General features: G+C 59.3%; 1 protein-coding gene across 2 annotated transcripts in view; it reads right to left on the bottom strand.

Annotated features, from left to right (window-relative positions):
- COL5A1 (collagen type V alpha 1 chain) overlaps positions 1-15,308 on the bottom strand; it is a 151,691-nt gene that overhangs the window by 105,679 nt on the left and 30,704 nt on the right. For both annotated transcript variants that reach the window (XM_028093425.2, XM_028093426.2), the window contains exons 2-4: positions 9,975-10,142; positions 4,327-4,540; positions 2,868-3,030 (exon numbers count right to left, since the gene is read on the bottom strand). In XM_028093425.2, the coding sequence (XP_027949226.1) occupies positions 2,868-3,030; positions 4,327-4,540; positions 9,975-10,142 (545 nt within the window). The remainder of the gene's footprint in view (positions 1-2,867; positions 3,031-4,326; positions 4,541-9,974; positions 10,143-15,308) is intronic.

Raw genomic sequence — 15,308 nt, 5'->3', positions numbered from 1 at the left:
GTGTCTGGGCCTCGAAGGCCAACGCACCCAGCTCAGTCACTGCCCCGTGAAGAGAAAAGCCAGACAGAAGGCTTGGGGGCCACTGTGCCACGGGCCTTCGCTGCGAAAGCCAGGTCACATTTTCCAACGTGAGCAAGTCTAGCAGCCAGGAAAGTCCGCATCTGGGAAAACACCTCCTGCAGCACACCAACACATCGCGGGCCCCAAAACCTCCCACTCCTGGCAGCCGCTCTGGCTGGAAGAGCAGGAACACCGCGGCCAGCCGTTCCAAGCACGTTTCTGACCTGCGCCTCGATGCAACGCCGGCCCGCCCCCAGCCGCACGGGGAGGCCTGCGCTGCCCCCGACACGCACCACAGACCCCACACGGCCGCCATCCCACACTGCAGATGGGGACCCCAAGTCTCGGACAGGTCAGGCAGCCCAGCCAGCGTCCCCCAGTGGGATTCAGGCCCTGACCTCTCCCGGGGCTTCCCTACAGCAACGCAGTCTTCGTATCTTGTGCTCCCAGGAAAACAGCTCCTTCTGGCTCAGCCAGAATACCCAGGAGGCAGTATTTGCTTTAGGATCCCAATTTTTTTTTTTTTAAAGGTAGAGAAAGCTTGTTCCAGCCTCTTTACAAAGACAGGCACACCTTGAGCACGCCCGAGGCACGAGAAATGATGCAGCTTTTCGCCTAGCACAGAAAAGCGACCACAAAGTAAATGAATTCAAACCCGTGAAGCCACGGCCCCGCATTGGCACACCTTCCCGCCTCCAGATCCAGACCTTCGACCGACAGGAAGAGGGCCAGTGTCCACAGTGACCCTGGCTCACCGTCATGAGCAGGCACCCACGTAGCTGAGCCCAGGTGAGCCCCCGACATCCCTTGAGGTGCCATGACCAGTCCCCACATTAGACACCTGAGAGTCCCCAGGCTCAGCAATGTCACCTGCTTTACCTGGATCCTGCCACCAGCGAGGGATCTGTACCAGCGACAGCTCAATCCCAGAGTCTATGTGACCCCCATCCTCTGACACCAGCTCCCCAGGAGAGCCCCTCAGCCACCCCCCGCCTGGCTGACAGCCCCGGCCATCCTGCAGCTCACCCCAGGTCTCTGGGCAAGTCAGGTCGGAAATGTGCCCACGGGGTGTATCTCCAGAACTTGCAAAATTTGGCAGCACCAGAGGGCTCCAGGCTCCACCCTGCGCTGCTGTCCTGGGACACGCCAAGGGCGGCCACGCCCGGCGGGGCCCACGGACCCACCTTCACAGGCTGGCCCCCCAGCCTTCTCTTAGTGGGCCCTCCACCCCCATCTCCACGTAGACGCGTCTGTTCTGGGCCTTGCTCGTCCATCATCCCACCTCTCCACCTGCCTTGACGCAGAACTCAAATCAAAACCAAGCTACTAACACCGTCGGGTGCCTACTCTGAGGGTCGCCACGTGCCACAGCCCCAGGAAGTCCTGTGTTCATGATCCCACTGCACAAACGGGAAAGCCGAGGCTAAGACACAGCAGGGCGACTTGCCCGAGCCTCCGGATCCCAGCAAGAAGGGGGGCCTGCACCGGGCCAGCCACCCTCCTGAGAGGTTTTGTGGTCATGCCACACGCACCGGTACGACTTTGCAGAAAGATGAGACTTTGGAAAAGTCACTTCTTCACCTGCTCAGCAGCAGACCCTCCCCACCGGCCAGCCCTGGAGTCTGCAGAGACATCACTCCGTCTAGAGTAGAAATGGGAGTAACAAGCATGCTGTCTCCCTCCGGGGCCTCCGCAGTGCGCAGGGATCCGGTCGACACCTGACCAGCCTGGGGGTCTCCAACTCACCGAGTAGATGCACGGGCCCGGAGACCCTACCTCAGGTGTGAGCACAGGGCTGGGGGGCATGGAGCATTCCTCTCAAACATGCCAAGTAGGTGTGCAGCCCTGGGAATTTCGAGAGGAAACGCTGCCCCAAGGGCGAAATCCCAGAGCTGGGAGAGCCCTCAGATCACCCAGCATGGTGGTTTCCAAACAGACTTTAGCCACAGAGCCCTGGGGGCGGCCAACGCTCCTTCCACAAAGCCCGAATATGTAGAAGAAAGAAGTCCAGCGGAGGGACCCTGGCTGTCACCTCGCCCAAGCCAGAGGGTCCACCACCGGTCACCTGAAGTGCCTTCTAGAATGCAGATCCCCGGGCCCTGCCACAGGCCTGGGGCCCCGGCACCTCAGGAAGCGAAGCCTAAGCATTTGAACATTTAAGATCCCCAGGCAATGCCACTGTGCTCCGCGGGGGCACCTGGAAACCGCTGGTCCCCTGCAGAGCTGACCTGCTTCTGCAGGACAGAGTTCTTTAACGCTGTCTTATACTGAACCCCAGTCCTCAAAGGAGAGAAAGGCAGGACTCTGCAGGTTGAAGTGGGGGCTCCCAGGGCCCACTCTGCTCAGCCCCCTTCTCCATCCCTGAGGCATTTCCCGGGGAAACTGGGTCCCAGGCTGCAGGCGGGCACCACCAAGGGACAGCACCTCCGAAGGGTGGTGGCTCATGCCTTCCCACAGCACCCCGGCCTCCGGTGCCCCCAGCCACAGCTGCCCCCTTCTCAGGACCCTCAGACACCAGAAGGCAGGAGTCCATGTGTGTCCACAAGGCCCAGACCATGCCCACCGAAGCCTGTGCCCCTCCCAAGCTTGTCCCTGGGCCCCCTGGACAAGGGTGGACACGCTGTCCTCATAGAGCCTCTCCACTTCCACAGGCCACAGACAGCCGTCGGGACGGCCGCAGAGGCCGCAGCCAACAGGAACCAAGGCCACGCCAGAACTGCCACTGTCCCCGAGGAGGCCGCATCCAGGAGGGACCCCTCGCCAGTGCCGGTCCCAGGTGCCCGTGGGACAGCCTCCCCTTGTCTTACCTCAAACACTTCCTCGTCCAGGATCCGGGTCCCAAACACGATGATGCCATTGACATCTATTATGGGGTGGTCACTGCGGGCAAGGTGTTTGGTGGTCTTCTTTTTACAATCCAGGATCAAGGTGACATTTTTCTTGTGGATACTGAGAGCGATCCTGTGCCACCTAAAAAGAAACAGCCCAGGCAGGTGAAGGGGGCTTGTGTCACAGATCGCCAACACAGGGGACCTGCAGCCCAAACTATTATTTCTTGCACGGTCGCGGTGGGGCTGGGCAGCTCTGAGCCCAGCCTCTGCCATCAGACCGGGCTAGCCACGGGCAGGCAGACACCATAGTCCTGCCTCGTGTGAACATGAACCCCGTAGCAAATTGCAGGCTGCTGGAGAAGACAGGGTTTGCTGGCACGTGGTGGGATGGACGGATCGATGTGAAGCTCTCTGTGAGAAACACAGGAACCACATCCTGAGGGGCTTCCGAGATCAGGCCCACGGCCTCGGATGTGTTCCCCATGAAAGAGCTAACTTTCAAACTACCAGGGTTTAGGTATGCCCCCAAGTAGAGAATTCTGGAAAGATTTGTCTTTTTTTTTTTTTTAAATGATTCACTCCCACATCTAATGTGTCCATATCCTAAAGGATATCATACATCCTTTAAAGAAGATGTGGTATCTATACACAATGGAATACTAATCAGCCATCAAAAAGAATGAAATCTGACATTTGCATTGACGTGGATGGAACTGGAAGGGGTAATCAAAATAAGTCAGTCAGAGAAAGACAATTATCATATGATTTCACTCATATGTGGAATTTAAGAAACGAAACAGAGGAGCATAGAGGAAGAGAGGGAAAAATACAACAAGATGAAATCAGAGAGGGAGAAAAACCATAAGAGACTCTTTGTCATAGGAAACAAACTGAGGGTTGCTGGCGGGGAGGGGGGTGGGGGATGGGGTCACTGGGTGATGCACGTGAAGGCGGGCATGGGTTGTAATGAGCCCTGGGTGTTATGTGCAACTGATGAATCAAAGACATGTACCTCTAAACCAATAATACGCTATATGTTAATTAACTGAATTTAAGTAAAAAAAATAAAAAATAAAATAAAAGGATATTGTACATCCTTTCTGGAAGGAGTTGGGTATAACCGCACAATCTTCGATGTCCCTTTGAGACGAGGAGCCTAGCATTTGAGATACTTTAGTGCACTTGAAGGGGAAGTAGAGACCCAGGGAGAAGTAAGGGCCCCCCAAAGACGCAGAAGACAACCCGAGACCAGGACCCAGGCCTCCGGACTCGAGCCCAGTCCTCGCTCGGCCTGGTGCCCACCTGTGTGCATGGTGGGAGCATCCTGCTTTTTTGTCAGGAGCACCCTGCCTAGGTGCTCTGCCAGCCAGCAGGATTTAGGCGGCCTGCCCGGACCCCCCAGCAGGGGTAGGATTGCTGAGCAGTGCCCACTTACTTGCCATCGGACAGGTTGATGCCCCTGAAGAGGGGGTAATCCTCTGGCCCTGGTTTCCCCGTGTGGTCCTCATAGAGGAAGACCGGAGAGCGGCCCATCTCCAGGCCGATCTGCTGGATGCCCTGCTCATTGTAGATGGAGACCAGGAAGGCCTGGCTGCCTTTCTTGGCTTTCACAGTGGTTAGAATGGAGAAATCCTCAGGAAATGAAGATGCTGTAACAGAAGACAGAGATAGGAAGGCAGTCAGGAAGCCCTAACTATACCCAGCCACAGCTATACAGACAGACCTGCTTGTGGACCTGGCAACTTTGGGTGCATATGGGGGTGCCTAGCCATCTGCTCCACAGCTGCCCCTTGATCAAACTGTTCCTGCAGCCCTTCCCTACCACTACATGACCAAGCCTACCCTCTTGGAGGCTCAGTACAAATACAAACCTGACCGGTTCTTCCAGCAGTGAGCCTTCAATGTCATCTCCTCAGTTCCTATACCTCAATACATCTGTGTATAAATCCGAATTAGAACCTCCTAGAATGTCAGCTCCCTCTGGGCAGGGGCTGTTTTCAGATGCATCTCAGTACCCTCCATAGTGCCTAAGGCTATACCTAGCAGACTGTGTCTCATTGAGTGCCCTCAGGAGGGAGGGGGAGAGAGGGGAGAAGGAAGGCCGGAGGCAGGGACCACGTTTCCTGGCTAATATGCAAAACAGAAGATAAGTAGAAAGAAATTGAAAGTCTTCAACCCAAATTTTAAAAAGAAAGAAAAAAAAACAAACCCCATATGTTAATGGCAGGGAATGCTCTTTAAAACTCAGGACAGAAACAACACGAGGTCATTAACGACCAGGCCCACACCAGCCTGCCGAGAGCCAGCGTGGGCCTGCCCTGCCTGCTCCAGAACCCCCCCCCCCCCCCCCCCCCCGCTCACGCGCCCTTCCTCCCCATCGCATCGATCCTGCTGGCGGAGAGAGCTTGGCTGGCCCCTGCACAGGGGAGCCACCCGGAAACGCTCTGCAGAACCGGCCAGAAGGAGTGGCGCCCGGAGAGGCGTCGGCATGAGCACCCTCACAGAAGAGGGGCTGTGAACCTGGCCTAGGGGCCTGGATAAGGAGCGACCCTGTTGTCAAACCCACGGTTCCTTAGGTCGGTAGCAAGGTCAAGCAGCTGGCCCCAAGGCCTGTGGGGCTGAGCTGGGGGGAGTGCAGCTTCCAGCGGAGACGCTATCCGTGGGCGCCCTCTGCTGATGGAAGCGCCGTGCAGCCAGGCAGCTTGCCCTGCTTCTGCTCAAGGGAGCAGAGCGCCACAGGGTGCCATGCTAGGGACAAGGAGACCTCCAGGGCACCAGGCCCAGGGCGTCCTAAGACTCCCAGCGGGGGGGGGGGGGCGGAGGAGGGGGACCACCCGCTGTGGCTTCTGCGAACTCTGCAGGACTCAGGGTGAGGAGATGTTGCCAGGGCGAGCCAAGGGCAAGAGAGGCCACGGCTGCTTCCACCAGGGAAACCAACTGGCCCCCGAAGGCCAGCTCAGAGACTCGTGTGAGGTCCCAAGGCGGAGACGGAAGGCCGCTGAGAAGTCCGCCCCACGGGCCCCAAACCCCCAGCTAAGGTGCCCATGGGAAGACAGAGGCCCGAGGACCCCAGCCCCAGGGCTCAGGCTGGGGTCTCCCTCCCCCAGGGGGACCGCTCAGGCCTCCGTTCCCCAGCACGGGCCACGCGGGGCAGAGCGGCCACCTGTCCCAAGATAGGCCGGGTCAGGCTGCCCTTCTACATGGACGGGAAGCCTTTGGGAAGAGGTGTCCTGAGATCACCACAGTCTCAGAGCCCTCGGCTCCACGCTGCCCCTCTGCTCGGGAGACATGAGGGGAGTCAGAGGGGCATCTGCGGGGCAGGCCAGGAGAAGCGCCTGCTGCAAGGCCAGTGGCAGGACCTTGGGGCCCCACTGGGTCCCTGGGGGTGAATGGGCACCAAGGGGCCCAGGGGGTGTTTGACCTGAGGGCACCCCGGAGGCCACTGCCCACGTCCAGGGTGGCACGGTTAGAGTCCCTCGCTCTCATCTCGAGGGTCACTGCCCCATCCCCAGCCCAAGACGACCCCACGCCATATACATCCTGTCTGAAATACAGAGAAGAACGGGGAACGAGGGCACAGCCTGGGGAGAGCCACGGCCCTCCCTCCAGCTCGTGAGGACACCGTGCCCCAGCGTTCACACCTTCGTACAGGCAGATCTCGGCTCAGAGAGCCTGCGAGGATAAATTATGTCTGACATGAATCTCCCCGCTGGTGAAATAATAATGGCTTTATTGTCACTCCAGAGATGGCCTATTCCAGGCGTGACGTGAGCCGGACGCTGACACTCTCCCTGACCCCTGCTGTCTGGGCTCTCCGGGGGACTGAGTCTGGGTCCCACTCTTCCTACTCGATTTCTCAAAGTCACGGGGGAGAGGCGGGTTCAGCAAGAGGCCTGATTACTTCCTTAGGTCATTTCCTTTTCCCTTCGCTGAGGCCAAAGGGTACTACGGCCATTTGGGTATACAGTAGGAACTTAATAAAGGCATCGCTATTAAACTGAATCCTACTAAGCCAACAGCTCCTGGACAGCACGGTCTGCCGGACGGGGGCTGATCTGGAGGGAAGGTCTGGGGCGAAGGCCAAAGGGGGCAGGGGGACATTGTCCTATCCCAGCCCTGCTTCAGATCCTGAGCACGAAGGGAGTCTCAGTGGCCCTGAGGTTACCAGACGGAGGACAAAATGGAGAGAGGACCCCAATCCGAGGCAGTCCTAGGAGACGAGAGGAGGGGGCCGGTGATCATGGGGAGGCCTGCTGTGTCCTGGGGCCCTAGGACGTCGGGGCAGCCCGATGGGACACGGCCTCCTGCGTTCAGGAGGACCCGCGATGGCGTCTTCTCGGGTCTCAGGCCTATCTTCCCATCACACGATGTCCCCCCGCAGGCAGAGGGTGGTGAGGCCCGGAGACCTCCAGGCAAGCAGGGTCACCCTCTCTGGCTTGCCCCCCAAAGCGTCCCAGTTCTGGGCTCTGCCTTAGTCCTTACAGCCTGTCAGGGTCACCCAGTGCCAACTGTCGGGAAAGGTCCAGGCCTACAAGTGGAGCTGACCTCAGGACCCAGACCACTGGGTATAAGTGAGATGAGGAAGACCCCTCGGAATCAGGGAGGGCGCAACTCTCCGTCTGCCTAGCAAGTGCAGACACCACCGAACTGCCTACCTGCCCCCCTGGAAGGAGAACAACCCCACTGCAGGGCCCCCCACTGTGCCACCCAGACCTCCCAGTCCAGGGAAGCCGGGACTGCAGACCATCCGCACAGAGCTGCCGAACAGGTGAACAGGCGCAGTGGGTGCCACAGGTTCACCCACGTCAGGCGCGGGCTGGGGGAAGAACACGTCCCCACAAAGGATCCCAAATACCCGCTCGGCCTTGGCCACCGAGTGCTCCTCCATACGCCTGCAAAGGGGGCCTTGCGTCCTCGGAGCAGCTGGGCAACTCCGGGGTCTTCTCGTCATGGCCATGAGTCACCCAGACATGGACGTCCCTTTGCTCTAAGACTCATTCAAACACGTTTACACTCAACTCCAGCCGCCTGACCACCCGGCCCGTCCAGCTGACACAGGCATCTCCCCCGACCCGGGAGATGGGCCTCCCAGTGAAAAGGTCAGCAGGAGTCCAAGAGAGAGAAGGGACAGAAGCCATGTGTCTCCTCACACCCGAGGCCAGAGTCACACGACACTGGCCTGGAAGAATGTCCCCTGGCAGCTTTCGCAGACTCCACACTTTGGGATTTGGAGAAGGGACCCCCTCGAAATTCCTACTCAGATCAGCCCGAGGCCACCTCCGGCTTTATTTGGCTTTGATGAGGCGCTGGATCTGCCTGGACCCGTTCCGCTCCTCACGCTAACTGTGACCAGAGGACCCTGTCAGAGCGTTTACACTCTAAGTGTCTAATCAAGTCCCTAATTTGAGAGCTTAGGGAAAACGAGCTCTGAGAAACTATGCCCTGTCTTACAGCTGAGGGATCCACACTGCATCGCCCATCACGAGTCTATCTTCTGGGACCCGTGCGTTTTAGGAGGGCGGGGCAGACTCTCACCCTGAGCTGGGCGGGCGTTGGCGGTCAGCGTGACGGCAGATCTGTCCCAGGCAGGACACCTGGCTTCCCCGGCGCGGCCTGGCCGGGCGACAGCGCTGTGCATGCCCCACGCAGCCGCCGGGGCCTGGGGCAGCCACCCCCTGGAGGCCTTCCTTTGTGCCCCTCAGTCTCTCTAGGACGGGGGACAGGGGGAATGGGGGCAGGACGTAGGCAGCTTCTGGGCGGAGATGAGAGCGAGCATCTGGTGGATGGTTCTAGAAGACAGGCTCAGCCCCATAGGGGAGGAAGTGCTCCGGGACATGTGGAATGTTGGCCCCGACAGCAGTCTGCGGGTTATAAGCCAGAGGGCCTGACAGTGACCTGGTCTGCAGCCCAGGGCGGCCAGGCACACAGAGGTGGGCTCCCAGGAGGTCTGGAGGGGACCCAGTGCCCCCGACTGACCTCATCTACCCGAAGTGACCTTCTTGAACAGGGCCAACCCAGCCTCTCTCAGGGACAGACACTTAAGGGCCCCGTGGATTAAAGGAAGGCTGAGTGCAAGGGGCATCGGAAGCAAGCACGAAGCCCCTGAAAGAGCGTGTCCTTCAGGACCCTCTGGGGACGTGGGAGAACAGAGACACCACAACTTGTCCCAAGACTGCCCAATGTCGGGGCCGCCAGGTCACCAAAAAGTGATGCACAGTCTTCCACTAATGACAAGTGTATTATAGCACACGGAGCGGGGGCTGCCCCGGAGAGCATGACTGCCTGGTCCCCTGGCCCCTTTCTGATCTGAATCACAAGGAGCTCATTTAAGGCGGGGCGCTGGCGGGAGGGGGGAGAAGCGATCCATCACGGGCTATTTACCCACGTTCAGAGAAGCCCTGAGGGTTTACCTGACCCTGGGGTGTGGGGAGGGGTGTCACAGTGTCCACAGCCGGGTAACAGGGACAACTGGGGTGCCACATCTTAGCAGCCGTCGCCCCCTACCCTGGACACGTAGTTCCAAGCAGAGATCTGGTGCTTGGCAATTGCTTCTCATGAGAAGCCTGCACCCTCCAGCTGGGAGCCCTGATGCTCGATTCCTATTTCTCTCCAGGTCATTGCCCCAATTAAGCTTCCGTGTGGGAGCACTTCCTTTCCCATGACCCGGGGCTCTCTCAACCATGTCACAGGGGAACTAGCCATCACCTTTTTGCATGTGGAGTCCTGGCAGCCTGTCTACAGCTGGAGATACACCTGCTCAGAAAAGCGAGGGGAGCAGATGAGGCCTCGTGGGCCCACATTCACTGGTGGGTGGGGATGGTTGCTGAGCTGCTTTCACTAGAATGAGACCACAGCGGCCTCCTTAGAAGGGCTTCCTGGAAAACCAAGTGTGCTTCTGCCGCCATACGGTCATCCTGCCCTGCGCCCTGGCTGGAGGTGGGGGGTAGAGCCATACCCCATACCCACGTATGTCCGTCCCCACCACCCCGCACCCAGGACACAGGCTCAGGTCCCACCACCCAGGACACACACACACACACACACACACACACACACACACATACACACACACACGCCTCTTACCAGGGTACAGCTGCTTGGTGGGTGCACTGAGCTGGGCATCCTTCGTGACTCTGTAAGCGACATCTGGACCTTTGGAAGATCTCCGCGTGGCACAAAAGCCTGTTGTCTTTGTTATTCCATCAGGCAAGTTGTGAAAATCTAGGACCTTCAGGAGATCTGCTGGCTGAGCTGAAATGGCAAAGGGAGGGTAGGGGGTTAGCCCCAGGGGGGAAGGAACAGCACACAGCACAGGCCACCTGCTGGGGAGCGCACGGAGGGCTGAAGGAATGGGAACCAGCTCAGAACCAGCTGTGACACCGGGGGCTCAGGGGCACGGGGTGGCCCACTCTGAGAAGTACACGCGTCCGGGTTCCCAGAACCGCGCTCCTGGCCTAGCTCCTGCCCCGGCCACCGCACCAGGAGCGAAACTGTTGCTCGCTGTGCCCCCTGTGGCCTTTCCCCCTGCAAGTTTGCAGACCTGGCTCCTCCACTCTGTCATCCTCCACTGGCAGGTGCTGGACGGGTCCAGCTCCCAGACACCCTTTCCCACCCCGTCGTGGGAAAGCCACCCAAACGCAAGCCGCGAGGCTAGTAGGACCCCACAGCTGATGAGAGCGGCTGCAGAGGCGGGGAGGTCTTCCGGAGCGGGACGCTGGCAGCTTGTGGGTTCTGCCGTGAGGCTCTGGGGTCGGCATGTCCCGTGTGACCAGGACGAGAACCGCAGAGACCGTTGGCGCATTTTATCCCCCATAGTCCCCCGATTAAAATGTGATTTTCCCATCACTGTTTACAGCAAGAGCCAGTTTCCATTTCCCCCAGAAGACATATGCCTACAAGGTAAAACAGTGCAGAACCAAGGACAAGGGAGGAGCAGATCAGTGCATCCCTTCTAGAAAGTTCCAGACCCTCCACTGGGGGCTCCTCAGAGAAGAGCAGCAGGGCCTGAGGGCATTCCCACGGAAGCCAGGGCACTTTCTTCAGCAAGAGCCGGCTTCCCCGCGCCCGTGTCTCCCTCCTTTACGTCAGGAAGAGTGGGGACCTGCAGGCTCTGAGAAGCATACGCCTGGGATCCACACACCTGCCCCAAACAGGCGATTGCATGGGGAAAGCTCCCATTACCACAACAAGAGGACCCACCGGTCCCAGCAGAGAAGATAAACTCCAACTTGGAGTCAAGAGTGTCAGGCCACGCGAGCAGCAGGTGCCGCCCTGGGGTTTCGGGGATCCCAGTGTCCAGCACCCACCTGCCTGCAGGGTGGGGCTGGGGCTGGGAGTGGGGACTGGCCCCGCCCCCACTACTGGGCATGTGAGCCCCACTGGGCCAATCAGGGCGCAGCACCTCCCTGTCCCAGGTGGTTGGTTCCCCAGGTGGACCCCAGATGGCCTGACAAAGCTCCATCCTGGGCCTTTTCTTTGGGAAAGAAGAATCCTCTGTGCTCTGCTGGCCCCACACATGTACTATGAATTGGGAGCTGCAGGCGGCCCTCTCCTGGGAGGGAGAGACAGACTCCTGCCACACTGCTTGAGCCCCTGGATCAAGCCATGCCTGAAGAAGGTGCATCTACATTAGCCAGTAAGTTTGTCCTTATATTTAGGGCAACTCAGGTTAGACTCTACCCCTGCTACTGTAAAATCTGCACCCACTGCTGGGGTGACAGAGAGGCTGACAGCAGGCTCTTCAGCTCACCGGCTCACTGGCCTCCCTCCCCAGAGGGCTGACTACATGTGCCTGAGACTCACTCAAGAGGAAAGTTCCACTTTCTAACAAGGGTGGAGGATCTGGAGGTAAGAAAGGACCCCCCCCACCACCAGCATCGGTTTCCCCTTCTCCAGTCCCGGGAATCCTGCAGCCAGCTTCTGCTCCCAGAGCTCAACATAACCATGGGGGGGCACGTGGGTGCCCCGAAGCCTGTGCCCCCTCCCTTCTCATCCAGCAAGGCCCTGACAGAGGCCCCTTGCCCAGGAGGGCAGGCCTGGAACAGGGCCGGGCCATGGCATTCAGGGCCACGGACGATGCTCTGGCAGGTGCAGATGGCACCCTGCGGGCCACCCTCCCCACACCATGACTCACTGGGATGGGGGAGACAGAAGCCTGGGCCAGGCCCTGAGAACACCATGCTACCCAGATCCCAGAGTTCTGCCCCAGAACTGTCATTTCTACAACTCAGCTGTGCTGCAGAAACCCTTAAGGAAGGGACAGCGTGGGGACCCAGGACACTCCCGGTCCAGACTGACCTCCACTCATGGACAGAATCATGGCCTCTTGTGGCCTCTGTGATTTTCCGGCGTGGCTCTTGGCTCCTACCCAAGGCCCGGCCACCACACAGGGTAGTCAGCCCCTCCTCCAAAGCACTCGACACTGGTGACCCCACCCACGGGCCCCCCTGCAGCCCTCGCCAGATGCCCATCCACCTGACATCAGGCACAGGTGCCAGCAGAGGCCAGGCCTGGACTCGGGCCGTGGGAAGAGACAGGCCATGCCAGCCGCCAGCTCACCTGCCACAGTGACACAACCCCAAGGTCTGGCTCATCTCTGAGACTCAGTTCCAAGGCAGGCGGTGGCCAGGGGAGGGATCAAAGATCCCGGCTGGGGTTTCTTGGGCTCACATCCCACTAGCTGGTGATGCTCTTCCCAGATGGGCAGCTTGCAAACCTGTTTTCTCGATTGCTGATGGGAGAGAGCTGTTTTCCAGAAGCCTCCAGGACATGTTTATAGGCCTCTGCTAAACAAGTTGAAAAGGCCACCAGACCATTCAGGCCCAACGCCACCCCTCCTGCCGGCCAGGGGCTCCCTGTGCCAGAGCTAAAAAATATTTTTAAGTTTTATAAAAGGTGTGGGAAGGGCCTGGGAAGCATCTGGCAGGACAGGACTTTCGTAGACTTCCCTTCCATTGACACAGGAGCCTCCTCTTCGAAAGGCAGTTTCTTGGGAAACCAGGGCCCTTGGTGCCTCTACCAGCATGAGAATGGCTGAAAACCACTCCACAGACACCCCAGCCAGCAGCGGTAAGGCTCGGGGGGCAGGTGGGGTCCTAGCACTGGCGCCATGTGCCCACGAGGCAGTGCGAGGACCCTGGAAAGAAACGCAGGGGTGACAGCAGTGACCCTCAGATACAGAAGCAGGGATCGACCGACTGATCTACCAGTGAGCAGGTGCAGGGGCGAATGGCCCAGAGCAGAACGAAGAGGGGCCGGAGACACATTTTACAACTGGCGGGCACACGGCCGGGGGCAGTGTGTCCACCAACCCCACTAGGATGACCTCTGCCACCCCCAGAAGCACTTTCCACAATCACTCTGCAAGCCAGCTGCCCGGCGCCCCTCCAGACCCGGAACGGCGGGACTCCATGCCACTGGGGGCCGCCGCCCCCCATTTCACGGCTGCAGGACACGAGGCACCAAAGCAGCCCCCATCAGTGACCCCAGGGCCCCCGTGGCCTGACCACCAGTGGGTCACACGGCCACCATGCCAGCGAGCCTCCAGGAGGCGGCACATGGCCCCACCTTCCACACGAGGCTGCTGCACGTGTGCTGGCCTTGGGCTCAAAGTCCTCTCCTTTTATTTATTTTATTTTATTTTATTTATTTTATTATTTTATTTTATTTTATTTATTTTATTTTATTTATTTTTTTGCTCCTCTCTAAATAAGCTCCACGTGTTCTCAAACACTTGCTATGGGCAAAGACTGCGTCTGAAACCCTGGCTCTGTCCCTCAGCGCCGGACGACAGGACGGCTTCCAGTGGCCTCCAGGTCGTGGGTTATTAGAACTGCTCTCCAGACCTGGAACCGTAACGAGCCTTTGGATTCCACCAGGCCACTCGTGACCAGAGCTCCCGGGGGAAGGGACCTTTTCCTTCGTCCCCTGACTCCTGGGGCCCCGAGGCCAGAGCAGTACCCACCGCTACTCTGGCATCAGGGTGTCCTCCCCAGTCCCGTCCTGTCCGCCTGCCAGATCTCCAGGACCCTGGGTCCCTTCTCAGGTAAAGGCTCCCACCAGAGCCCAGGCCCTGGGCGGGATGAGCAGGGGCATCACGGCACCTTTATCCCATCAGGTGACCATCAGCACTGTCCCCCACAGTGATGGACTCCAACAGCCCTTGGGCTTGGGGATCTCTGGGGACAGGTGCTGGTCTGGGCTGGTCTGTCTCCATCCCGTGGTCACCTGCACAGCCCCTGTCTGCACCCCTGCCTTCCCTGGGGCAGGAAGGCCATGGTCCTCCTGTGACACAGGCTCAGAAGACTCAAGAGCCCAGATTCCAGCCAGGGCTGCTGGGAGGTGTGAGGCTCGAAGCCTGCATCCTCAGCACCCAGCAGGAATGATGCTGCCCCCCACCCTGCAGGGACCCCCAGGCCTCCCCAGCCCCAGAACTCCATGGCTCACCCTCCAAAGGCCACAGCCCAGCATTTCCAGCAGCAAACCCTCTCGACAGAGACCAGGGCCAAATCCCGCCAGGTGTCTGCAGGGTGCTGGGCGAACCTAATGGGATGAGCCCAGAGGAGGGCGAGCGAGGGGAGGAGGGGGTCCTGCACGCTTCAGAGTCAACATCGTCATCGCCAAAGGAAAACGTGAGAGTTCTCTAAATAACCACTTTCAAAATCCTCAGAACTGTCTGATTTTAGAGCTAGAAGGGACCATAAACAACACGGGGCAAGGGCCCTTTATTCCGAAAGTGAGCAGGTGTGGAGAAGGGGGGTGACCATCCCAGGATCGCACAGCAGGCTGGTGCACAGCGGGGGCCACGAACCAGCCACCCTCAGCCTCTGATCCACGCCGGTCCTGACACACGGCAGGTGACACACGGAGCTAACAACAGGGTCCCTGAAGCACAGCGCGTTCACCTCCGGCCATGTGCGGTGACCTCGCTGCTCTCGTAGATGCATCCTTCCACGAGAGGAGGTAACACCCCTGTGTCACGTCCCTCTGCTCTCCTGGGCTGCAGACCTCAGGAGGACCCCGCCATCCTGGCGCTCAGGGGATGCTCCCGGCACCTGCCACTGAGGGCTGCCCCAGTTCCGTGTCAGCGGAGCGCCACCGGCTACCCGCGGAAACACACCTGCCCTCACTCTGTCCTCTCGAGTTCCCTCCTCCGCTTCCAGAAAGGACACAGCGGCGAGGGGGCGGGCTGAGGCCCCCCTGGCCCAGGGCTGAGGCCCTCCTACCAGCGCTCCATGACCCCATCAAGGCCAGCCCAGCAGGTTGAAAAAACAAACAGGCCTTTGGAGGCTGCGACTGAAATTCCTCTTCAGTGACCAAACTATGGGAACAAAGCAGAAGGGCAGGGGGTGGCCAACGTGCTGAGGGCCTGGGACAGGCCTGTCTCCAAGTGCTTCCCCTCCCCCACCCCAGGGCTGT

Source organism: Eumetopias jubatus, unplaced genomic scaffold (assembly GCF_037043125.1).
Source record: "Eumetopias jubatus isolate StellerSeaLion01/CBP00866 unplaced genomic scaffold, mEumJub1_p1.0 scaffold_15, whole genome shotgun sequence".
Taxonomy (NCBI): domain Eukaryota; kingdom Metazoa; phylum Chordata; class Mammalia; order Carnivora; family Otariidae; genus Eumetopias; species Eumetopias jubatus.
Note: the sequence above shows the minus strand (reverse complement) of the source record. Positions and strands in the feature narration are given on the sequence as shown.